Source organism: Microcaecilia unicolor, chromosome 4 (genome assembly GCF_901765095.1).
Source record: "Microcaecilia unicolor chromosome 4, aMicUni1.1, whole genome shotgun sequence".
NCBI classification, from domain to species: domain Eukaryota; kingdom Metazoa; phylum Chordata; class Amphibia; order Gymnophiona; family Siphonopidae; genus Microcaecilia; species Microcaecilia unicolor.
Genome location: NC_044034.1, coordinates 76,541,086 through 76,568,229, shown reverse-complemented (window position 1 = coordinate 76,568,229; position 27,144 = coordinate 76,541,086). Strand labels below are relative to the sequence as shown.

The 27,144-nt window shown below is 44.9% G+C and overlaps 1 protein-coding gene across 1 annotated transcript in view; it reads left to right on the top strand.

The window, feature by feature from the left end:
- The window catches only part of HSPH1 (heat shock protein family H (Hsp110) member 1), a 171,165-nt gene that overhangs the window by 117,126 nt on the left and 26,895 nt on the right, over positions 1 to 27,144 (top strand). The window contains exons 10-13 of the mRNA XM_030200363.1: positions 4,508 to 4,641; positions 13,192 to 13,397; positions 14,467 to 14,586; positions 24,296 to 24,433. Coding sequence (XP_030056223.1) covers positions 4,508 to 4,641; positions 13,192 to 13,397; positions 14,467 to 14,586; positions 24,296 to 24,433 — 598 coding nt within the window. The remainder of the gene's footprint in view (positions 1 to 4,507; positions 4,642 to 13,191; positions 13,398 to 14,466; positions 14,587 to 24,295; positions 24,434 to 27,144) is intronic.

Sequence of the window (27,144 nt, the reverse complement as noted above, 5' to 3'; positions counted from 1 at the left end):
CAGGTCCCCCTCAGTTCAGAATAGAAACAGTGTTCTTTGACGGTTAGTTCAGAGGGGTGGTGTTTTCTTTCTTTTTTAAACTTGTGTTTCAAGGATATATGACTTCACATTCCAATTTGGCTGCCTCGGATGTGTTTGCACTTTTATTCTAGGACATCACTAAGTTTCAAGCCATTCAAGTCTTGTTTCAGTTCTGTGCACCTTCTCCATAGAAATTGTAGTAGTGGCATCATCCTGTTGGAACAGCATTAGTCCATCAGTATCTGGACAACTGGTTAATTCAAGCTAGCTCGGAAAAAAATCGAGTGCACTTTTTTGTTGTAAAGTTTGAGAAAAACAACCTGAAGTCCTCCTACGATAAGAGTATCTGAACTCAAATCAACACCAGGGAAGACAGTTTTATCCAAAGATTTCAGTCCCAGATCCTGAGCACTTCTGGGGCACCAATTCCTTGACATAGCATTACCTGCAGGGTCTGGGGTGGTGACCATGAAGTTGATGCACACATCCGCTTCAGACTATCCCTGTTGAGCTGTTGGGAGTCTCATAGCCAATTCTATAAGTGAGTGGATACAGCGTGCCTATATGAGGTAGTGGCTGAATGTTCACAATCTAAAAAGACATAGAGTTAAAATGAAGCAATCATGAGTTTCTTATAGGTATCAGCTTGGTAAGCTGGGGAACTCGTTGACTGGGTGAGGTAGCTTAGGGGAACTGGTTGATCAGAATGCATCCAGGGTCAATCACTTCCCCTAAGCTACCTCACCCAGGCAACGAGCGAGCCATTCAGAAGGTTTTGGAGTCCTTCAAGGATCTAGTTGCAAGAAAACCAGTAAGAATTTTTCCCAACAGTGCGTTGGTGGTAGCATGTCAGCCTATGAACAGGCGGAGTCTACCCCAGAAGCGTATTGGCAGCTTTTCAGGAAAGGGTCCTCTTGTCCAAAAATCCCCCAAAGATGGTTCTGCAAAATTAGATGTTGCCTAGAGATAGTTGAAACAGAAGGGAAGACCATGGAAATAACTAAGGTCGTGTTTCTGGAACAGTTTGTGAAGGGTTTGACACTGTCCATGAGGCAATGGGTGTGCCAACATATCAAATTGACACAAGTATGTACATTGGAGGTGACAGAAATTTTCCACAAAACTCAACTTGTCCCTGAAACATCTGAGTTCAGGGAGACAGAAGGGAAAAGGGAATACTTAGGCCCTCCCCCCCTTTGCTAAGGACCCAGTGCCGACTCGACTGCAGGAACTTGGATCTATCCACTTGTTTCAGTTTTGGGGAATAGGAACATTTTTCCAGAAACTGCCCTGTAGTGGAAAAAGACAATGGATGCAAATCTTGTGAATTGCCATCACTGTAATTTTGCAGACTCGCCTCTCCTGAGAGTACAAAACTTTGTGATCCTGGTGAATTCTGAAATCGTGAAGACTTTATTTGGAGGGGGATATTAGACTTTGTAGATAACAGTATGCTCTTTTGTGTAGCTGGAGACCAGAGACAATACCCACTCGGTTGTCATTCAAAACCCTGGTGGGGCAGGCTCACTTAGAAACCCAGGGTAAAACCCCAGCTTCCTTCTGGTTGTCCTAGGCTGGGTTTATCCAGGGTTCATGGCCATCTGGTGGCTAGTGCACCAGAATAGTTGAAGGAAGAATCCTTTCTAAGGATCTCCTGCTGGTAGCTCCAGACTTCTTTGTATAGAACCTTAAAGCACCTAAACCCTGGTGGTGTCTGTTAGAGAAGTCACGTTATACCCATAATCTAGAGAAGCCTGAGCTAAGGTGCTAGCAATAGATGGAGAGGTTTGTTTACAACCAAGAGTTCTCTAAGGCAGGTTTTCCTGAATTCTATTCTGAAAAATGGTCTACATGTGAATTCATTTAAGTAGACTCTCATGGCACTGGTCTGGAAGGATAATTTTGTACCTGAGATTCCATCCGAGCTCCTTCAAATCCTGTTTGGAAGTCATCTGTCAGCTGTCCAAAAAGCAGTTTTTGGAACAGCTGGTTTGCCAGAATATCAGTGTCCTTTCCCATATTCCAGGCCAATCATTTTGTGTCCCATGATAATCATGGACCCTGAAGTGTTGGTCTGACAGCATCTGTATTGGGTTCCGGAGGCCCAGCGACAGGCTGTCTCTAAAGTGGGAGAGATACCTGAACTTGGTTTTATAGAAGAAACTATCAGTAGCTGGTCATCCCCATTGTACTGGTCCCTAAGCCAGATGGGAGTATTCACGTTTGCATTGACTTCCGGAACGTTAACACAGTTTACATATCCAGTGCGAAGAATAGATGAATTGATAGCCTGTGAGGAACCCTTTTCAACACTGGACCTGACCAAGGTGTTTTGGCAGGTGCTTCCTACTGTACCAAGAAGATCACCACCTCTACACCTTGGGGGGTGGTTTCAGTTTATGGTGCTGCCCTTCAGCCTTCATGGGGCTTCTGCTACATTCTAGCACCTGGTTAACTGCTCACTGAGACCCCATGGTGGTTATGGGGCCACATACCTGGATAATGTCATCTACAGAAAAGACCTGAGACCCATCTGATCCACTCTTAGAGTTGGCAGCAAACCTGAAGAAATGTTTTCGGGGAGGTCAGGAAGTTCATTGGAAAAGGGACAAATGAGACCCCATATCTGGAAGGTGGAGGCAAGTGCCCATTCCTCAGTCCAAGAAGCAAATTTGTGTATTCTTGAAGTAATAGGCTAAAGCATATTTTGTGATTAAGTCTTGTACCCTTGCCTGGCTATATATATGAAAACCCACATTCAACCGCTCTTGTGCTGGCATTGTCCATTAAGGTGTGTTAGTGTGTATTGTTGACACTAAGCAGCATACTGTGCCATGTGTGCTGTCGAGTATTTCTACTGCAGTAACTGTCATTGCCTATGTCTGAACTATTCTTGCTGTATACTGCCTTGAGTGAACTTCAAGAAAGCAGTAAATATTAAGACCAAGGAAACCATCAAGGCATTAGTTTTAAGATATTGGGGCCAGATGGTTACACAGCTGAGTTTTACTGGCACTTCAGCGTGTACATTTGACTCCTCACTTGGCTACTTACTAGCGAGCTGTGCCTCTCCATTGAATAAAAGTACCTTATCAGACACCTAAGCCAGGGAGAGATCTGGCCAAACTCTGTTATAGATCCATATTATTGCTTAACCTTGATCACAAGATTCTGGCTAAAACATTTGCTACCAGAACAGGTAGCTGAACACAAAAAGTTCCACGGAAAATAGCAACAATCCAGGAAGTGGGAAAAGAGGGAAGGCTAAACAAACCACAGGTTTAACAAATAAAATTTATTACGGTACCGTGTTGAGCCTTGATATGTTTTTACGTAGTAAATTTTATTTGTTGAACCTGTGGTTTCTTTAGCCTTTCCTCTTTTCCCACTTAGGATTATTGTAAAACATTTGCTAGTCATTTGATTAAGGTCCTAGGTGTTCTGATTCATAATGATCAAGTCTGTTTCATGCAAAATAGGTGCATCAGGGACAATATGTGACATACAGGCTCATTTTCAAAGCACTTAGCCTCCCAAAGTTCCATAGAAACCTATGGAACTTAGCCTCCCAAAGTGCTTTGAAAATATGCCTCTTTATGTCCTTAATTGCCTTGGCCATGAAATGGCATCCCTTGCTTTGGTCTTGCTAGATGCCAAGACATTTAATTGTATTGAATGGCCTTATTTAAGGTCGTAACAGTACTTTGAACTAGGTGATACCTATATGCAATGGATTAAGTTGCATTGCCATTCTAGTTCTAGAGTGCGGGTTAACAGCTCCAATACATCTTTACAGGGAAAACCTGACAGGGTTGTCGCATGTCCCAACTATTTAGCTTTGCACTAGAGCCACTAACATCTTGGGATTGAAACTTTCAGACACTATATGTAAAAGGTATGGTGCTTGTCAATGTCCTGTTTATATCTTTGTGCCCCAGACATCCTTCCTAGCCTTGTTGGAACTAGTAAATAAGTTCTTGCCTTTCAGGTGATAACATTGGAACAGATGTGAGGCAATTCTGTGTACTGTTACTACTCAAACCACCCTTGGGTATTAAAATTTTTAGGTTTCCTTACAACTCAACTACTTTGCTCTGGGTCTACATTCAAGAGCACAGCCAACTATGCAGGTTAATATGGATATTCCACACACAGATAGGTTTCCCTTGACTTTTTTGGTAGGGCAGAATGGAAATGATTAAAAATGATTATCACGCTACAAATTAACTATTTTAGGAATGCTTTTGACGGTATGCCCCCAAATTTTTATCTACATATGGATAGCTATTGGTCTAAATTTTTTGGAAAAGAAAATGCCCTTCTCCCACATATTATTTCCCCACACCCTGTGAGATTAGACCTGCTACCCATAGCTTTGTTGTATTGACAAATTATAGCGGAGTGTTCCCTTTCATTGCTAGTGATTGAGCCAACATACTTTTTTATATTCATTCCTAATGAAAACATTTGTGTTTTACATTTACAGGGTTCATGAAGTGTTCAGCAGAAATCATGCAGCTCCTTTCTCTAAAGTTCTTACATTGTATAGAAAAGGTCCCTTTCAACTTGAAGCTTTCTATTCAGATCCTGGCATTATACCATATCCTGAGAGCAAGATAGGTAAGTGACTCCACGTAGTTTATCACTTTCATTGTGCCTGTCTAGTTTCAATCAAAGGAGAATCAAGGTCTTTATCACTGAACATAAATGCCATTCTATCAGGCCACAGTTGTATGGAGTCTAGCATCCTGCCTCTGACCAACCTGGGCCACATGTACAAAGTATGCTAAACTTATAGTCTAGCGCAAAGATTTTATAGTATGTGGATACAATAAATATTTATTTCATAAGAGTTTCAAATAAGTTAAATATACAAATTAACAGAATTCATAAAAATATCAATGCGTCTGTAAAAAAAATACAAATATAATACACAAATGTGTGCATAAATATTTTCAAATAAGCTACGAAGTATTTGTCATCTGGAATGGCCTTCCCTGTTCGGACACTTCCCTGGCTAATGAGTTAATTTACCCATCCTCCATAAACTTGACCAAACCTCCTTTAAATCCAACTATGCTCTTTGGACGTTCTCTAGAAAAACTTCATAGTAATTGTGCATTGACTGAGAAAAGCTCTGGCGTGGAGGAGTGGCCTAGTGGTTAGGGTGGTGGACTTTGGTCCTGGGGAACTGAGGAACTGAATTTGATTCCCACTTCAGGCACAGGCAGCTCCTTGTGACTGTGGGCAAGTCACTTAACCCTCCATTGCCCCATGTAAGCCGCATTGAGCCTGCCATGAGTGGGAAAGCGCGGGGTACAAATGTAACAAAAAAAAATCTGCTACCAGTCCCAATAGTAATTCAGGTTTTTAAGCCTAAACCATATCCCCTTTCTCTTTAAGCTATTGTAACCTGTTAAGCTTTCTTCCTAAGGGAGCAATTTCTCTTTTACCATTTTGGTTGTTTCCCTATGTTGTGAATTGAGGGGTCCCGAGCCCCCCAAGAAGGCTGGAGTGACCTTAAATCTGACTCCATCTCTAAATAGCACTAGTACTGGGGAATCAAGGAGTTGTGAAGTTCTAAAAGGAATTGCCACTAAGAGAGATGTTAGGTCTAAGGAAAAGATACCAGCCTTATGACAAACTGGATTTAGGTTACAAGTTATACAATGCAGTGAAAGACAGCCTGATACAGCAAAAGCATTTATACTTACAGCCTTTCATCATTAAGTGAAGCCCACAAATCATCATTTGGAATGAGGAGTTTATTTACCAAGATACAAGTCAAATCAGTGATTGACAACAGGCACGTACAATCAATTAATTATAGGAATATAATAATCCAGCTGCAAACAGGTGTTAATTCCTAATCTTTTATAATTTCTTTTACCAATTAGAGGTTTTACAAGGGAAAGCAATTAGGTAATTTGTCAATTCTGCTGGACACATTGGTTTTCCTTGGAGAGAGAGAGTGCCAGCCCTTCTCTCTCTAACTTAAACCAGGAAATACCCTGATTTTTATAGGTGCCCTCAGGATATGGATAATATGACAGTAGATATACCTGATTGGATCTATGCTAATGTCATGGTTGTCACTGATTGGCTCATGCTAATGAGTAGCTTCTATCTTGCTAACATGGTTTTGTCTTTAGCTCGCTTGACCACAAATCTTAAGCAAGACCCTGCATCCAGCTACACCTTTCCTTTCTCACACCATGGCTGACCACAATCCTGCTCACAGGAAAGTCTCATTTCTCAACTTTTTTCTAACTTACATTAGAGAAAATTCCACTTTGTAACAGATACGGCTTCCATTTTGTGCTGAAATCCTCCATTTTGTTTCCATATCTATTGACCTAACTTTTCCTAATTTAGCTTATTTAGGCCTCAATCCGGGCTACAAACTAGGCCATACTTTTCCAGTAAGCTCCCAGTTATGTCAGCCATCAGATTTCTGACTCAGCCAAGGTCTGTAATGGCCTGAGCTCTATGACTGGGCCCACCACCATTCCAGTGGGGGGGGGGGGGGGGTCTCTGGCTGTACCATAATTATACACCTATTAAGCAGCATGAACTTCCATTTTGGTATAAAGTGCTTTGTGAGCAGAGGCTTATTGGATAAGAAAGGTATCCTGAAGCAGTTAAGTTTAGGTTTACAAATTTTTCACTGGAAACCAGGGTGCTAAATAATTCTTAAATAAGCTACCTTAAATAGAGATCATGTATTAAATGTTCAGCTTTTTGAATACTGCTAGCTACTATACTACTTATTTCTATAGCACTGCTAGACGTATGCAGTGCTGTACACTCAACATGTAAGACAGTCCCTGCTCGACAGAGCTTACAATCTAATCAAGACAGACAAATAAGGGATAAGGGAATTAAGGTGGGAATTAAAAAAAAACAAAAAAAAAAACAAACAACCCCCACCCCCTCCAAAAAAAACCCAGACATGAATACTGAACAAGTGAATAGGAGTTAGGAGTTAAAAACAGCCTCAAAAAGATAGACTTTTAGCCTAGATTTGAAGATGTCCAGAGCTGGAGCTTGACGTACTGATTAAGTGCAAATTCCCTGCAGGGAATTGACTCAGTTTGCAGAAAATTGGATATCGAGTCCCAATTACTTTTCTGTGCAGATGACAACTAAAACGGGCCCGGTTTCAGACAGAAGTCAGAGAACTCATGTCTGACACCAAGGAGGAGGAGGACCCCAGGTATTTCTCGTCTGAGGAGTCCTGTGGTCTTCCCTCTGACCCCACGCCTTCACCGGAAAGGGAAACTCTCCCCACCTGAGAGCCTTTCCTTCGCCTCATTTGTGAGGGACATGTCTGTGAGCATTCCCTTTCCTGTGGTTACGGTGGATGAGCCGAGGGCTGAGATGCTCGAGGTCCTCAACTATCCATCACCACCTAGATAGTCTTCCACGGTTCCGCTGCACAATGTCCTAAAGGAGACACTGCTGCGGAACTGGCTGAAGCCTTTAATCCCACCATCCCGAAGAAAGCGGAGTCCTAGTATAGAGTCCACACAGACTCGGAGTTGATGAGGACTGTTGCCACACGACTCTGCGGTCATGGATTCTGCTCTCAAGAGAGCTAAGAGTTCGAGGGATACCGCCTTGGCGCCCCCGGGGCGTGAGTCTCGCACTCTGGACTCTTTTTGGAGGAAGGCCTATCATTCCTCCATGCTTGTGACCAAGATCCAGTCTTACCAGCTCTACACGAGCATTCACATGCGAAATAATGTGCGGCAACTGGCGGACCTGTTTGACAAGCTCCCGCCGGAGCAGGCCAGGCCTTTTCAGGAGGTGGTCAGGCAGCTGAAGGCGTGTCGCAAATTTCTGTGCAGGGGTATTTGACACTTGTGATGCATCCAGGTCTGCTGCCCAAGGTATAGTGATGCGCAGACTCTCATGGCTGCGCGCCTCTGACCTGGACAATCGGACTCAGCAGCGGCTGGCGGATGTCCCTTGCCGGGGGGATAATGTTTTTGGTGACAAAGTCAAGCAGTTGGTCGAATAGCTTCACCAGCGGGAAACCGCCCTCGACAACCTCTCCCACCGGGCGCCTTCAGCACCTACCTCTTCAGGTAGGCGATTTTTCAGGGGAAAGAAGACTGCCCCTTACGCTTACTCCAAGCATAGGTACAATCCAACCAAGCAGGCCCCCGTGCCTCCCCAGCAAAAGCAGGGGACGGACTTTTGACTGGATCCAAGGGAGCATAGCTGCCATACAAGTGCCCGTGCCGGACGACCTACCGGTCGGGGGAGGTTAGACTTTTTTCACCAAAGGTGGTCTCTCATAATCTCCAACCAGTGGGTTCTGCAAATAGTGTGGTGCGGGTACGCCCTCAATTTGACCTCCACTCCGCCAAATTGCCCGCTGGGAGCTCAGTCCTTCAGCTCCCGCCACAGGCAGGTACTTGCGGAGGAACTCTCTGCCCTTCTCAGCGCCAGCGCGGTCGAGCCCGTACCACCAGGGCAATAAGGGCTGGGATTCTATTCCAGGTACTTTCTTGTGGAAAAGAAAACGGGGGGATGCATCCCATTCTAGACCTGAGAGGCCTGAACAAATATCTGGTCCAAGAAAAGTTCAGGATGCTTTCCTTGGGCACCCTTCTCCCCATGATTCAGAAAGACGATTGGCTATGCTCCCTGGATTTAAAGGACGCTGATACTCACATCCCGATACTGCCAGCTCACAGACAGTGTCTGCGATTCCTTCTGGGAACACAGCATTTCCAGTATTGTGTGCTGCCCTTTGGGCTCGCCTCCGCGCCACGGGTGTTCATGAAGTGCCTAGTAGTGGTGGCGGCGTCGCTACACAAGCTGGGGGTGCATGTGTTCTCTTATCTTGACGATTGGCTGGTGAAGAGCACCTTGGAGGCAGGAGCTCTACAGTCCATGCAGATGACTATTCAACTTCTGGAGCTACTGGGGTTTGTGATGAACTACCCAAAGCCCCATCTACGCCCAGTCCAGTCACTCGAATTCATTGGAGCCCTGCTGAATTCACAGATGGCTCATGCCTATCTCCCCGAGGCGAGGGCACAGACTCTTCTGTCCCTTGCCTCCCGGGCCAGAGCGTCCCAGCAGATCACAGCTCGGCAGATGTTGAGACTCCTGGGCCATATGGCCTCCACCGTCCATGTGACTCCCATGGCACGTCTTCACATGAGACCAGCTCAATGGACCCTAGCTTCCCAGTGGTATCAGGCTACGGGGAATCTAGAAGATGTAATCTGACTGCCCGCCAGTTTTCGCTCTTCACTCCACTGGTGGACGATTCGCTCCAATTTGATCTTGGGGCGCCCATTCCAAATTCCTCAGCTGCAAAAAGTGCTGACGGATGCATCTCTCCTAGGGTGGGGAGCTCATGTCAATGGGCTTCACACTCAAGGACTGTGGTCCTTCCAGGAATCTGGCCTGCAGATCAACCTCCTGGAGTTGAGAGCGGTCTGGAACGCGCTGAAGGCTTTCAGAGTTTGGCTGTCCTTTCAAGTGATCCAAATTCGGACAGACAACCAGGTTGCAATGTACTACGTCATCAAGCAGGGGGGCACCGGATCTCGCCTCCTGTGTCAGGAAGCCGTCGAGATGTGGCGCTGGGCTCGCCAGCATTGCATGCTCCTAAGAAGAAAACACTAAATCACACAATTCACCATATACGCTAAATGCGCTTTTATATTAGACTAATATCCTTAGTTCCTTAGCAAGTTTTAAATTATTGGAAAACTCAATAATACTAAGATGCAGACAGCAGTTCAGCAGTGAGAAGGGTGCTAACCAGTCTTTTGCATTGAGTGTTACATGTATGTTTGTCTCCCAGTTAGTCAGTGTTTGTGTGCCTTATACAAAGAGCTCCTAGCTCTCAGAGAACAGGTGTGTTCTCTTGACACTAGCGTAGCAACTTGGAGGAGTTGAGGGGGACAGAGGTACATAGAGGAGACCTACAGGGACATTGTAGAGAAGTCCCACCTCCAGTCTGGCATCCTCTGTGCTGCCTTGGAGGTGCAAGGGCTCCTAAAAGGAGAGCATCACCCTGGTGCAGTAAGAAGTACTCCTGTAGCCAGGACCTGCCCACCAGGGAATGCACTATCCTCTTGCACCAAGGATATGTTTCTTAAGGTCTTCTGCCCATGTGGGAATGGTTAGAATAGCTGTTGTAGTTGGTGATTCGATCATTAGGCATATAGATAGCTGGGTGACTGGTGGATGTGAGGATCCACCTAACCACTTGCCTGCCTGGTGCGAAGGTGGCAAATCTTGTGTGCCACCTAGATAGGATCTTAGTGCTAGGGAGGGGAGGAGCTGGCTGTCTTGGTACACGTGAGTACTAATGACATAGGAAAATGTGGGAGGGAGGTTCTGGAAGCCAAATTTATGCTCTTGGGTAGAAAGAAGTCCAGATCCTCCAGGGTAGCATTTTTGCCTAGTTCCACGTGCAGGACCCAAGAGGCAGGCAGTGCTCTGAAGTCTCAATACATGGTTGAGACAATGGTGTAGTGATGAATTTAGACTGGTTAGGAACTGGGCAACATTCTGGGAAAGGGGGAGACTGTTCCGAAATGGGGGACTCCACCGTAACAGGGGTGGCACCAGGCTACTGGCACTAACTTTTAAGGAGCTAGAGCAGCTTTTAAACTAGAATGTGGGGGAAAGCCGACAGTTGCCCAGTATTGCATGATTGGGTGTGAAATATTGAAGGATACTATTGAAACAAGACATTAAGGGAATCTCGGTAGAGGTTTCAAGAATTATGAAATAAAACCAGGTGTGTTTAAGGAAGAGAGCAGGTTAAAGGATTCATGTTATCCCCATCAACTTCTAAGCAGCTTGTAGATGCAAAATAAGAAAAAGAAATTGAAGTGCTTGTATACAAATGCTAGAAACCTAAAAGAAACAATTGGGAGAGTTATATAGCACTAAATGATGAAGTAGATATATAGGCATCTCAGAGACTTGGTGGAAAGAGGACAATGAATGGAACACTGACACTGTGTTAGGGTACAAATTGTATTGCAGTGACCAAATTGAAGCGTGTGTGTGAGGGGGTTCTACACTATGTTACAGGGAATGAAACATAGCACCTTGGAATCATTATTGGTAGAAATTCCATGTATGAAGAGGAGTATTCTTGTAGAGCTGTACTACTGTTCACCGGGACAGAACGGACAGATGAAGAAATTTTTATAAAAATTAGGAAAGCTGGCACATTGGGCAGCAGTATAACAATGGGTGATTTCAATTACCCCAGTATTGACTGAATAAATGTTACAGCAGGGAATGCCAGGGAGGTAAAATTTGTAGATGTAATAAACGACTGCTTCTTGGAGCAAATGGTCCAGGAACCAACAAGAGGGGGTGCCATTTTAGATCTAGTCCTTGGTGGTGTGCAGGGCATAGTACGAGAGGTAACGATGCTGGATCCCCTTGGAAACAGTGGTCATAACGCGATTAAGTTTGAGCTACTACCTGGAATAGTACATAGTAAATGACGGCAGATAAAGACCTGTACGGTCTATCCAGTCTGACCAACAAGATAAACTCACAAAAGTTTATCACAAAAGCCACAAAGGAAATCTACTGTAGTGGTATTAATTTTTGAAAGGGTGACTATAATAAAATGAGGAAAATGGTTAAAAAGAAGCTAAAAGGATCAGCTGCAAAGGTTAGGATACTAGATCAAGCATGGATATTGTTTAAAAGGAGTGGCCTAGTGGTTAGGGTGGTGGACTTTGGTCCTGAGGAACTGAGTTTGATTCCCACTTCAGGCACAGGCAGCTCCTTGTGACTCTGGGCAAGTCACTTAATCCTCCATTGCCCCATGTAAGCCACATTGAGCCTGCCATGAGTGGGGAAAAGCGCGGGGTACAAATGTAACAAAAATAAAAATACCATCTTGCATGCCCAGACCAGATGCATGCCACATATTTACAAAGGTGGAAAGAAGAGAAACCAACATGAGGTGAAGTAAAAGAGGCTATTATGCTAAATGGTTGTCCTTCAAAGAATGGAAAAAGGACCTAAATGAAGAAAATAAGAAGCAACGTAAGCACTGGCTAGTCGGATGCAAAGCGTTAATGAAGAAGGCTAAAAGAATATGAACTTGTCGCAGAGGTTAAAACTCACAGTAACTTTTTCCGGTACATCAGAAGCGGAAAGCCTGTGAGGGAATCCATGGGACCGTTAGATCATGAAGGAGCAAAAGGGGCACTCAGGGAGGGCAAAGCCATAGCGGAGAAATGAATGAATTCTTTGCTTCTGTCTTTACGAAAGATGTAAGAGATCTACCTATCCCAGAAATGGTTTTCAAGGGGGGTGATGCGGAATTGATCGATTAAAGCATAGTAAATCACCTGGATCGGATGGCATATTTCCAAGGGTACTGAAAGAACTCGAGCATTAAATTGTTAATCTGCTGTTAATATGTAACCCAAATAGTCTGTAGTACCATTTACTTTAACTCTTTTCTTTATTTTAACTTTTTTTTTTTTTAAGAAAAGTTTGATAGAATCGGTTGGGGGAGGCACAACAGGCAAATTAAGTGGATTTCTTGGTTATTTAAAATACTGAACTCCTTATACTGCATGGTGCCTTTTAAGAGCAAAGCACGTAGGACTTATTTTTCTATCTCCATCCACTAGTAGGTGGGCATTAACCACAGGTTTGGGATTGGTCTGAGACTTGAGGAAAGAAAATTAGCAGGTAAGAGGATAAATCATCTTAAGCTAGCCTGTGTAGGTGGTTTGATTCATGTATAGCCTCAGAATGAGACTTGGACAGCATAGTAAGAATATCCTGTGAATGCTGTAAAATTAGTTCTGCAGCATCATTGGATAGACTTAACCACTTTCAAATTAAAGCCTGAGCCAAAGTGGTTTACATCAGTTTGATGTAATTTCCAGTTTCACTTTTCACATTACTATCATTTAACACCTTTGCACTGTCCTCCTATGTAATAAATGAAGTTCATGCATGACTGCACTGTGGCGCTGCATGTGGAATATTCTGAATCCTGCTTCTAAAATGCCATTGTACGTTAGAGTATTTTCGATCTACTGATTACTGTTTTACTAATGCATTGGATTATTATGACATTTCACAACTAAGGTAGAATAACTTATATAATATAAACAAATAACACACAATGATTTTTATTTCTCTTAGGCCAATTTGTTGTCCAGAATGTTGCAGCTCCAAAAGATGGAGACAAGTCCAAAGTGAAGGTGAAAGTCCGTGTCAACACACATGGCATTTTTAGTGTGTCTACAGCATCAGTGGTAGAGAGAGTTCAAGTGGAAGAGAATGATAATTCGATGGAGACTGAAGCAGATACCCAGGCTCAACTTTTACCTGAACGTACAGAACATGATGTAAGTGCTCCCATCGTGGGATGCATAATGAAATTGAGTGACTTGCCAAGGCAGTCATTGTTTAGCATAGGACTTCTAGTTGTGAATATTATGATTCTCTATTAGAGTAGGCCTTCCCAATTTCTAGGTAGCGACTCCAAATGGTGTCATGAAACCTGCATTTGAAGTTGTGGACCTGAGCAGGCCCTCCATAAGATGCCTCTGCAGGGTCTTGCGCTTTCAGATGATACCAAATGGTGTCATGAAACCTGCATTTGAAGTTGTGGACCTGAGCAGGGTCTTGCGCTTTCAGATGATACCAAATGGTGTCATGAAACCTGCATTTGAAGTTGTGGACCTGAGCAGGCCCTCCATAAGATGCCTCTGCAGGGTCTTGCGCTTTCAGATGATAAACTATTCAGTTTTTTTTTTTTTAAGATCTTGCTGCAGGTGAAAGTGCTTTATCCATTCAATACTGGTGGTGGTATTTATTTATTTATTGCATTTGTATCCCACATTTTCCCACCTCTTTGCAGGCTCGGCTTACAATACATCATGAGTAGTAGAAGTATAATAGAAAATAGGCGTTTAGTGTTACAGAAGCATCTTTGGTAACATGATAATAAGACATGACAGTAGTATAACAAGCAGATATTATAAGACAGTTCTAACTATGTGTGGCGGAGTTATGTATATTCACATTAGTATAAGGTCATGTATAGATTAAGGGAGGAATTATGCATAGATGGCATTTTCAAATTTCTAGAGCTTTTCAAAAACCTCCATTTTATGAGGTACAAGCAATGTGTATACTTGTACTAGAAGTAGTTTCAAAAGTATATGTGCACTATTTGCTGTAGACAGTCCAGTTTCAGTGCCCAATAGCAATTTACATTATAGTATCACAAGCACAATTCTACAATCTGGAGCTTGGAAAATCACCAGTATAAGTCTAACCTATAGTGCAAATATGTAGAACACTTTATCAGGATATTGAAGATCTTGGTACAGAGTATATAGTGCCCTGTAACTTCAAAGAGTAAAAATGCACTGCCTTTCTACATCCTTTGTGCCTGGGTTTTTATTTCAGAAAAATATCCAGCAAGACACCAGTGATGCTGGAGCACAGTCCCAGGTACAAAGTGATGGCCAAGATACTCCATCACTTGAACCTACCAAGGAGGAAAACAAAATGACAGACCCTGAGAAAGTGAGTGACATTTGTATGCTTAGCCTTGTTCAACATTGTACTGTTATGATCCTTTGATAATTCTTAAATTGGACTAGTGTTAAATCACTGCACTGTTTTCATAGCAGCATGTCTTGACCGTAAACAAGCAGCAGCAGCAAATCTAATCTCTAACCACAGTATATTAATTTTTCAGAGACTGATGTGATCAGAATTTTTTGTGAACTGAAATATACAGTGCTTATTTTTGCATCTTAAACTGTAAAGTTACATATGTATACTTAAGAAATTTAAAGGCATTCAGCCTTGTGTGCTGAAGTATACCAGCTAATTCCTTCCTTCCTTCCTTCCTTTCTTCCTTATCTGATCAGTCAAGTACGGTCACTCTATGGATCAGTGTTAATAGAATTAATGCATATATCCATTTCTAGTTACATCTGCAACATGCTTAAACCCAAGTCTGAGATTTATTTGAAATGAAGTGGGAGTTGAAAATTAACACCAGTAAACAGAGTAACTGTGTTCTCCCGAGGACCTTTTGAATGGTGCGCCATCTGGCGGATTTTACTGACCATCCTGCTAACTTAACAGAAAATACTGCTCTTTTCTCCTTGAAAAATTTTTGCCAGCTGGGGGGCAGCAGTGGAACACTAACTTACCTGAAAACACTGTCCTTCTGTAGTTGTGATCATTTTCTGAGTTTTATCTACGTAATAACTGCCTTTAGGTCTCTGAACGACTGTCATCCTTCTATATTCCACTTACACCACAACTCTCAATCAGGAGATTCCAGAACAAGCTAATATATATACTTAACCAAAGACCTCAGCAGTGCCACTTACTGAAATAGATTTTAGAAGTCAGATTTATACACCCACCTCTTCATCGGTCTAAGGTAATGGCGATTTTTATACTTTTTTGATATTTTTCATACTTTTTTCTTTTCTTTTCTTTGTACCACAGCCATCAGCTTCCCAATTTAAAACTTTTGACTTCTGTTTAATAGAATTAATCCTATATAATAAAAAGCACCTCCAACGTTCTGAAGCTGACTCCGTGGCAGTGAAGCTTTGAAGGGTTCATGCTTCTGCTGTATCCATCTTCAGTACTGACATCACAAACTTCCGGGTTCATCAGAAACAGCACTGACCAACCACAGGGTAGCAGCACGAGGCACAAGCTCAACGTCTACAGCCTTCCGTTCCAGTTCGTACCCTCAGAGTCCTGTCCTCGCAGAAAAAGGAAATGACGTCAGAAGGCGGGACTCTGAGGGAACAAAGTCGAAGGGAAACGGGCAGGGCTCTCAAAGACGTGGCCGCTTCGACAGAGGTACGGGAGCGAGGAGACTCGATGGGTGGCTGGAGGGGGAGCAGGGGAGAGAGGAGAATCACTGGGTGGCTGGAGGGGGGGCAGGGGAGAGATGACACACACCCAGCAGTCTCACTCTCTGTCACACACACATACTCGCACATTCACTCTCTCTCTCTCTCACACACAGTCACTCTTACACACACACTCTCAAACATACACACTCTGAGAAAAACCTTGCTAGTGCCTGTTTCATTTGTGTCAGAAACGGGCCTGTTTTATTAGTTAGATAATAATACTCATCTCAAGATGATTTCAGTAACATTCAATCAGGGGATTACTTAATCCAACATAGTGTTTCACCCTGGAGCTGTTTCAAGGAACACCCCCCAATTGCAACGGCGTCAGCATTCCTTAGAGAATAGCAGTGAATATGGATTTATTTATTGTGACACATATCCCACATTATACAATAAAAATCATTTCAATGTGGCTTACAATAGGGGTGTGAAGTCTCTAAGAGGAGACTAGAGTCGACAGTTTATTTTCAGTAGAATACCGAGTACATGGGGAGAACAATTATGTCCGAAAGTCATATTAAGTGATTTATTCTATGAATGAGTTGTGTTGATAGCTTGTGGTGGTGGAAGGTTGATCGTGGTTGTTAGTGGAAGTTTGATTGTGGTTGTTAGTGGAAGTTTGAAGCCTTAGGAGTAATAGTTAGGTAATCATTTCCATTTACTAGTGGGGAGAGAAGGTTCCCGTTGGTCATGGCCTTGGTTGTTTGGATTGAGAGTTATGTGAAATGCTGATCGTTAAAACTGTTACATCGTGGAAGAATTCTTTGAAGAAGGCTTTCAGATGTTTTCTGTAATATAATTGGTTATGCTCTTTATTTTTATTGGTAGGGAGTTTGTCACGTGAAGTTTGCTGCATGAGAGATTTTATGTTTGATGCCTTGGCATTGTGGGAAGTGGAGAGTCAGTTTTGGGTGTTTGGTGTTGTCGTGTAGGTAAGTCAATCAAGGATGTCATGTAACCTGATGCGAAAACCATAGATCATTCTGTAGATTAGGGTGCATAGTTTAAAGGATACCTGTGCTTTGGTTGGGAGCCAATGATCTTATAGCAGTGGGTATGCTCTGTTGAATCTGCAGCAATGTTCTGGGCCATTTGTAGTTTTTTGAGGATCGAGCCTTATGCACAGATGCTATTGCAATAATCCATGTGGGTTAACACGTTGGTCTGGACTAAGTTGCGGATAATGGAATGGGGAAGCAATTTCATAATCGTTTTAGCTTTCACATTGAGCCAAACATGCTTTTTGTGACTTTCGCAACCTGATTTTTAAGGCTCAGTTCTTGGTCTGATGACTCAAGGTTTTCAGGTGTTCTGCGATGGGTAACCTTGTCCCATTTAGGTTTATAGATGATATGACGCCTTAACAGTATTGTGATGATAATACCAAGCACTGGGTTTTATCTTTGAGCTTGAAAGCTGTCACCCATGATTCCATGATAGCTATTCCTGATTGAATTTTGTGTTGAATTTCTGATATATTCTTCTCAAATGGTATATAGATGTTGACGTTGTCTGCATTTTTTGTTTAATTTTTTATATATCTTTCTCAAATGGTATATAGATGGTGACATCATCTGCATAGCTTTTTTTGCAAGTTTGTCTAGAGGGATCATCATAAGGTTAAAAAGTAACAGGGGTAGTGGTGATCCTTGAAATACTCTGCATTCCAGGTAGGGCATGTTGTGTGGCCATTTTCACTTGGTAGGATCTAGTTGTCATGAAGTTTTTATCCAGTTCAGTACTACAACTCCGACACCGAATTTACGATACTTTTGATGTGGCATCCAGAATCGCTGCTCAGGGTATAGCAATGTGCAGACTCTCATGGCTGCGTGTCTCTGACCTGGATCATTCGGTCCGCAGAGGATGGCAGATATACCTTGCCAGGGGGTATAGCCTTTTTTGAGAGAAGGTGGAAGGTCTGGTCGACCAGATCAAGAAGCACACGGATCCTATGGCTTCTCTCTCCTGCTGGGCGCCTTCTGCTACAGCCTCCTCAACCAGGAGGTGTTTTTTTTTTGGGGGGGGGGGGCGCAGAGTGCTCCCTATTCCTATTCTAGGCATAGATACACTCCAGCTTCCCGACAACCTGTTCAGGCCTCATTCTTGTCAACAGTGTGCGCCTAAGGCCCCTTCTGCTCCCCAGCAAAAGCAAGGGATGGGCTTTTGACTGGCTCCACCGAAGCATAGCCACAGAAAAAGTGTCTGTACTGGACGACTTGCCAGTTGAAGGGGTTTTTCACGAAAGGTGGCCTCTCGTAACCTCTGACCAGTAGGTTCTTCAAATAGTCCGGTTAGGATACACCCTCAATCTGGAATCCAAACCTCCAAACTGCCCACTGGGAGCTCATTCATACAGCACAGGCAAGTACTTGCAGAGGAACTCTCTGCCCTTCTAAAAGCCCTTGTGGTCAAACCCATTCCACCAGGGGAAGGAGGATTGGGATTCTATTCCAGGTACTTCCTTGTGCAAAAGAAAAGAGTGGGGTTGCATCCCATCCTAGACCTAAGGGCCTTGAACAAATTTCTAGTCCGAGAAAAGCTCAGGATGATTTCCCTGGGCACCCTTCTTCCCATGATTCAGGCAAACGATTGGCTATGCTCTCTGGACAAAGGATGCTTACACGCATACCTCGATACTTACAGCTCACAGAAAGTAACTTCAATTTTGGCTGGGAACACAGCACTTTCAGTACCGTGTACTGCCCTTTGGCCTGGTGTCTGTGCCCAGAGTGTTTACAAAGTGCTTAGCGGTAGTCGTAGCGTCGCTATGCAGACTGGGAGTGCATGTGTTCCCTTATCTTGACAGTTGGCTGGTGAAGAGCATCTCGGAGGACGGTGCTCGGGAGTCCATGCAGATGACTATTCAGGTGCTCGAGCTACTAGTTTCATAATAAATTACACTAATTACCATCTCACTCCTGTTCAAAAATTGGAGTTCAGTGGAGCACTGCTGGATACGAAGACAGCTCGAGATTATTTTCCCGACATGCGGGCAAACGACCACCTGTCCCTGGTGTCTGCAGTTCGAGCGTCTCAGCAGGTCACAGCTTGGCAGTTGAGACTCTTGGGACTTCCATTTCAAATTTCTCAACCACAAAAAGTGCTGATGATGGATGCATCTTTCCTGGAATGGGGAGCTCATGTAGATGGGCTCCACACTGAAGGAACTTGATCCTCCCATTAATCTAATCTTCAGATCAATCTCCTTGCGCTCTGGGTGATCTGGAATGCTCTAAAGGCTTTCAGAGATCGGTTATTTCACCAAAGTGTTCTCATCCAAATAGACAATCAGGTTGCGATGTATTACACCAACAAGCAGGGGGGTACCAGATCATACCGTCTGTGTCAGGAGGCCGTATGTGGTATTGTGCTTGCTGACGCATGTTCTTGAGCTACTTATCTGTTGGGCAAAAACAGTACCCTGGCTGTCAGACTGAGCAGGGTAATGCAGCCACACAAGTGGTCTCTCAATATGGGCATTGCCCACAAGATCTGAGCATAGGGCACCCCCTTGGTGGATCTTTTTGCCACTCAGCTCAACCACAAGGTCCCTTAGTTCTGTTTCAGGCTTCAGGCACACGACAGACTAGCGTCAGATACCTTCTTCCTCTGTTGGGGGACAGGTCTTCTGTATGCATATCCTCCCAGTCCTCTAGTGGGGAAGACTGTTGAAACGCAAACAAAACTACGGAGCCATGATTCTAATTGCGCCGTACTGGCCGCAGCAGATATGTTTCCCTCTTCTTTTGGAGTTATCCTCTGAAGAACTGTGGTGATTGGCGTATTTTCCGACCCTCATCATGCAGAATGAGGGGTCTTTTCTACATCCCAACCTCCAATCTCTTTCTCTCACAGCTTGGATGTTGAGAGCGTAGAATTTGCTTCCTTGGGTCTTTTGGATGGTGTCTTCTGGGTCTTGCTAACTTCCAGGAAAGATTCCACTAAGAAGTGTTACTCGTTTAAATGGAGGAAGTTTGGTGCGAGTGCAAGGCCCTAGATCCCCTTGCTTGTCCTACACAGACTCTGCTTGAATACTTTCTACACTTATCAGAGCCTGGTCTCAAGACTAACACTGTAAGGGTTCACCTTAGTGCACTTAGTGCTTATCGTGTAGAAGGTAAGCCCATCTCTGGACAGCCACTTCATGAGAGGTTTGCTTTTGTCAAAACCCCCTGTCAAACCTCCACCAGTGTCATGAGATCTCAACGTCGTTCTCACCCAACTGATGAAAGCTCCTTTCGAGCCACTGAATTTGCAAGGCTGCGATGTGGTCTTCAGTCCACACATTTTACATCACATTACTACCTTGACTACTAATAAATCATTTCTATAGCGCTACCAGTCGTACGCAGCGCTTCCCAATTGAACATGAAGAAAAGACAGTCCCTGCTCAAAAGAGCTTACAGACTAAATCAGGACAAACAAGGGATAAGGGTAGGACAGACAGGACATATGGGAAGGGACTATTGAAGAGAGGAAGACAAGGTAAAGGTTACGAGCTGGTGACAAGTTAGGAATTAAAAGCAGTATCAAACAGGTAGGCCTTTAGCCCGGATTTGAAGGCGGCCAGGGATGGAGCTTGACGTAATGGCTCAGGGAGTCTATTCCAGGCAAAAGGTGCGGCAAGATAAAAGGAACGGAGTCTGGAGTTAGCGATTGGGGAGAAGGGTACAATTAGGAGAAATTTGCCTAGTGAACGGAGTTCCTGGGACGGAGTGTAGGGAGAGATGAGGGTGAAGAGGTAGTGAGGGGCAGCAGAGTGAACACACTTATAGGTTAATAAGAGGAGCTTGAACTGGTATAAGGAAACAGATAGGGAGCCAGTGAAGTGACTTCAGAAGACGGCTGATAACGGGCATAGCGACTTTGGCGAAAGATTAATCGTGCAGCAGCATTTTGAACAGATTGAAGAGGAGAGAGATGGCTGAGTGGAAGACCGGTGAGAAGCAAGTTGCAGTAGTCCAAGCGAGAGGTGATGAGAGTGTGGCTGAGGGTTCTGGTAGCGTGCTCAGAAAGGAGAGGGCGAATTTTGGCGCTGATATAGAGGAAGAAATGACAGGTTTTAGCAATCTGTTGAATATGTGCAGATAAGGAGAGGGAGGAGTCGAAGATGACCCCAAGGTTATGAGCAGATGAGACAGGAAGAATGAGCGTGTTAGCGACAGAAATAGAGAGTGGGGGAAGGGGAGAGGTTGGTTTAGGTGGGAAGATAAGGAGCTCAGTTTTGGACATATTGAGCTTCAGGTGGCGGTGAGACATCTAGGTGGCATTGTCAGGCAGGCAGGCAGATATCTTGGCCTGGATTTCTGCCGAGAGTTCTGGTATGGAGAGGTAGATCTGGGAGTCATCAGCGTAAATGTGATATTGAAAACCGTGGGCTGAGATCAGAGCATCAAGGGAGGAAGTATAGATGGAGAAAAGGAGAGGTCCTAGGACAGATCCCTGAGGTACACCCACTGAGAGCGGGATAGAGGAAGAGGAGGATCCACCAGAGTAAACACTAAAAGTACGCTGAGAGAGAGAAGAGGAAAACCAGGAAAGAGCAGAGTTCTGAAATCCAAGTGAGGACAGCGTGCCAAGGAGTGTAGGCTGAGATCAACAGTTTCAAAAGCAGCAGAAAGATCAAGAAGGATGAGGATAGAGTAGAGTCCTTTGGATTTAGCCAGGAATAGATCATTGGAGACTTTAGCAAGTGCAGTTTCAGTTGAGCAGGATACCCGGCGTGACAGTCAGTTCGGGCAGGCAGTGTTGCAAAATCTGGTGTCTAGTATCAGCCTGCCTGTCTGACATTGCTGCCTGGATGTCTCACTGCCATCTAAAATTAAACATGGCCAAGACTGAGCTTCTTATTTTTCCATGAACCAACATCTCTTCTTCCCCCATTCTCTATCTCTGTGAATAACACTCTTTATCCTCCCTGTCTCCGCTCGTAATTTTGGGGTCATCTTCAACTTCTCTCTCTCTCTGTCGTCGCCCACTAAGCCATCTCTCTCCCCTTTAATCTGTTTAAATTTCTGCTGCATGATTTATATTCCACCAGTGTTGCTGTGCTCATATTAGCCCTCCAAGTCATTTCATTGCCTCCCTATCTGTTTCCGCATACAGTTCAAACTCCTCTGCATTCATTGCTCTTCAGTACTTCTTCACTCTTATCTCTCCCCACTCTTCTCTCCAGGGACTCCGTTCCTTTTACCTTGCTGCATCATATGCCTGGAATAGACTTCCTGAGCCGGTACGTCAAGCTCCATCTCTGGCCGTCTTCAAATCTAGGCTAAAAGCCCACCTTTTTGATGCTGCTTTTAGCTCGTAACCCTTACTCACTTGTTCAGTACCCATGTTTTATCATTCCTACCTTAGTAATTCCCTTGTCCTGTTTGCCTGTCCTAATTAGATTGTAAGCTCTGTCGAGCAGGTACTGACTCTTCATGTCCTGTTTACAGCGTTGCATATGTTTAGTAGTGTTATAGAAATAAGTAGTAGTAATCCAACTCCTTCCACCTAGGCCCGTTTAATTTTGTTCCAGGCTGCATTCTCATTCAAATTGTATATAGTTTCAAATTAATCTGTTATGTCCTTGCCATTGCAAGGCTTAATTGACCAATGTTATGTTTGGTGAGCCTGGATGCTAGGGATTCCCCACTTGTGAGAATTATAAGCCTGCTTGTTCTTGGAGAAAGCGAAGGTGCTTACCTGTAGCAGTTGTTCTTCGAGGACAGCAGGCTTTATATTCTCACAATTCCACCCACCTTCCTTTGGAGTTGTCTCCTTTGTTATTTTTACTTTATAGTATGAAACTGAGGAGACCGTGTTCTTGTGGCAGGCGGGAAGGTACTCAAGCATGCGCAGTGGAGTTCATCTTTCGCCCCAAAAAGTTCTCATTTTAGCTTGGGTAAGTTCCGGACCGGACAACGCAGGTCGGCGTCACCCACTTGTGACAAGATAAAGCCTACTGTCCTCTGAGAATACCTGCTACTAGTAAGTACCTTTGCTTTTCACACAGAAACATCCCAGACTTAATTGGCAAGAAGCACTATCTGGGATAATTCTCATTTCAGTATTGGCCCCACATAACCAGTTGTTGGGAAAGAATTGGGCTGGGGTGGGGGGGAGAGATATGGCCAAACAATATGCATGAGCATGGGATGTCTAGTGCTTTCATTAGCATTCGGAGATGCCAAGTCTCTGTGGGAACTCAGTCTTTATCTCTCCAGACCATTCCTGATGAGTGGGTACATGGCTACCTAACAGTAGATGGTGCCGCTCAATAGTTCTGTCTCAACCTGTAATGTGCTGTGCAGCCCTGAGCCAGCCAGTATTTTTCAGCCTCCTAGCAGTTGGTAGGTGAGTACCTGTGCAACCCTGCTAGTTAGGCCTTGCTTGGGTATGCCATTTTTGGCCCTGTGGTTTAAAAAAACAAAACAAAAACTTGCTGCTCAGGATCATTGATCTTTATAGACCAGGGTTGTCCACTCTCGGTCCTCGAGTGCTGCAATCCAGTCAGGTTTTCAGGATTTCCCTAATGAATTTGATTGAGATATATTTGCATTCACTGCCTTCATTGTATGCAAATAGATCTCATATATTGGGGAAATCCTGAAAACCCGACTTGGTGAGGGCTGAAGTTGGACATCCTTACTATAAACCAATTACTAGTTCAGCAGTATCTAGATTGTAACTTTGATACTTTAAGTCAATACAGCCTTTGGTTGTATGTCACCTATACTTGGAATTCTCTTCCTCTAGATGTTAGATGAGGCTTCAAAGGCAATTTGATAGTCCTTAGAATATGGCTTTTTACTTGGGTTTTTGTGCTTTTAAATTCTTGATTGAGATGATTTTTTTCCTTGTGATGTATCTGCTGAATAACTTTGGGCTATGGCAACGCTCCTCCCCCCCCCCCCTCCTTTTTTATGGATAGTTTTCAGTCTCTATATTTTTATATTCAATGATATGGACCACGTTGTTACTTCTTTTGGAAGGTGGTATACCAGTTTTCAATAAACAAGGTAATAGGTCACCCAGGTGGATTTAGTTTTACCAAAAATACATAAAATCCCAGGTACATTGCTTAAAAAAAAAGACCTGGAAGGTGAGAGATCTTTCTTACATCACTAATAGATTTTATTCAAATAAGTGCAGTGAAAATGAATACTTTAGTGAAATTGTAATTCATTTGATGTTATACTTCTCACGAAGGCATTAAATATTTTAAAATACAAATTCTGTAATGCAGCAATTGAACTTTAGTGGGTATATTTCTTGTAATAAAGGGAGAGCTAAAGAAAAGGCTGAAAATGCACAATTCAGTTTTTTACTTATATAACCTTTTTCTTCCTTAGATTAATGAAAAGAAAGGTGATCAACCACCAGAGGCAAAAAAACCAAAGATGAAAGTGAAGAATATTGAACTTCCTGTGGAAGCAAACCTAGTCTGGCAGTTGGGAAAGGACCTTCTCAACATGTATATTGAAAATGAGGTATTCTCATTTAAATAGGTGTTGGCAAAAGGCATCTTTCCATATCATCATGCTGATCAATCCATAGACTGGTGGGTTGTGTCCATCTACCAGCAGGTGGAGATAGAGAGCAAACTTTGCCTCCCTATATGTGGTCATGTGCTGCCGGAAACTCCTCAGTATGTTCTCTATCTCAGCAGGTGGTGGTCACACACAGCAGCAGCTCTGGCTAGGCCTCCAAGCCTAATTTTTAGGTTTTGTTAAGTGCCTGGGGTTGAGGGCTCTTCTTGAGCAAGTGCAAACCTGGTGGCGCCAGGTCCCTCCTTTTCTCCCCCATCCCGCTGGCTCCGTTGAAAAAAAAAAAATTTTGCACGTCCTTAAAGGCGTTTATTTCGACGTTTATTTAAACGTTTATTGCAGCTACTCACTGGGACACCAGGTCGTTACAGCTCGGAGCGAGAAGCAGGTAATTTTTACCTTTTTATAGCGGGCGGGGGTTCCCCGATTGATCTCCACGTGGCCTATGGCGTCGGAGGGCGAGGGCGCAAAGAGTCGCTCCCCGGATCGCGTGTGCGCTTCTAGAGGGGATGCGGGGGTCTTAAAGTCTGATCGCCCTTGTTGGGTGACAGTTTCGTGACCGATGAGTGTCCCGGTCCTTCCTTCGGTGTGGCGGTTTTTCCCGCCATAAACGCCCATCCCCCGCGGCTCGCCTCCGCCATATTGGCCGGCCACGCGGCTCGGACGGCTTCTTCTTGGGCCGCCCTTGAGGTGGGAGACATTGATGCCATGAACGCCCTTAATTTGGGCGACGGCACAAAAGCGGCTAAAGTTAAGCGCCGTTTTTCCCGCGCGGCTCCTTCGCGGAGTGTCGCGCCGGACGCCATCTTGGATGTGCAGCATGTCTCTCCCCCGCTCTTGCGAGCGCCGGTTGAGGGTGCGTCTAGGGCTGTAGCCCAGGCTGCGGAAGTGCACAGTCTGGGGGGTTTCTCCCCCGAGTTTGTTTTGCTGCTGCATCAGGCCTCCCTTATGCAAACGCTGCCCCTGCTCCCTCGTCTGGTAAAGAGGTTGAGGCCCCGGAGGTAAACGCCCTCGGGTTGATTCCCAGGCCTTGGAGGACTTTGTCTCCTCCGATGTAGATGAGGGCAGCGTATCTGAGTTCTCCCAACGGTCCTTTGCGGATTCCTTGGAGGAGACTGATCCCCGCTCGGATGGAGCGGATGACCCCTCTGCAGCGCGGCTCTTTAGCTCAGAGGATTTGCCCAACCTGTTAATGCAGGCCATGGGCATTTTGAAGATTTCCTCTCCGGAGGACGTCTCTCCCTCAGCCCCTGTTGGCTCTGCCATTATGCTGGGGACGACGCGCCCGCATAGAACCTTCCACGTGCATGATGCCATGCACACCTTAATTTCGGCTCAATGGGATGTCCCGGAAGCGAGCCTTAAAGTGGCTAGGGCTATGTCCCACCTCTATCCTTTGCCTGAAAGTGAACGTGAGGCCTATCTGTGGCCTACCGTGGATTCTTTAATCACTGCGGTGACTAAGAAAACGGCGTTGCCGGTGGAAGGTGGCACGGCCCTAAAGGACGCCCAAGACAGAAGATTGGAGGCGGCCTTAAGGTCGTCCTTTGAGGCGGCTGCTTTAAGTTTGCAGGCCTCAGTTTGCGGCTCCTATGTGGCCAGGGCGTGCCTGTCTATTGTGCAGCGGGCTTCCCCCTCGGATCATTCCTTGAGGGCTGATTGGCCGGCCCTGGAATCGGGCTTAGCCTATTTGGCAGACTTGCTGTATGATGTCTTGAGGGCCTCAGCTAAAGGCATGGCTCAGACAATCTCTGCGCGGCGGTGGCTTTGGCTGAAGCATAGGTCTGCTGACCACGCCTCTAAATCCCGCCTGGCTAGATTGCCTTTTAAAGGCAAGCTGCTCTTTGGGGTCGAGCTGGACAAAATCGTGACCGATTTCGGCACGTCTAAGGGCAAGAAGTTACCAGAGGTCAGGGCTCGGGCTAGTGCTCGCCCCGGTACCTCCAGAGGACGGTTTCAGGAAGCCCGTCGGTACCGCCCGGGCAGGTCGGGCTCCTCTGCCCCCTCTTCCTTCAAGAGGAATTTCTCCCCCAAGCAGCATTCTTTTCGCAGAGACCGCCGTCCCGGAGGTGCTCCCTCCGGTCCTCCCCTAGGGTCTTGTACCCAATGACGGGGCCTTGGTCCACGCTCCAGTGCAGATTGGAGGACGGCTGTCCTCGGTTCTGGACGAGTGGACCACAATAACTTCAGACGCTTGGGTGCTGGAAGTCATCAGAGACGGCTACAAGCTAGAGTTCTGCCGACCCTTAAGAGACGGGTTTGTACTCTCTCCCTGCAAGTCTCCGGTCAAAGCTGTGGCAGTGCAGCAGACCTTGGACAATCTGATCCGCCTGGGTGCGGTCGTTCCGGTGCCAGAAAATCAGCTTGGCAAGGGACGTTACTCCATTTACTTTGTGGTGCCAAAGAAAGGAGGTTCTGTACGGCCTATCCTCGACCTCAAAGGGGTCAATCAGGCACTTTCGCATGGAGACCCTCCGCTCTGTTATAGCGGCAGTGAAGGCAGGAGAGTTCCTGGCATCCTTGGACATCAAGGAAGCGGACTTGCATATTCCCATCTGGCCTCCTCATCAACGCTTTCTGCGTTTTGCAGTACTGGGCCGACACTTCCAGTTCAGAGCCCTCCCGTTCGGGTTGGCTACTGCTCCGCGGACCTT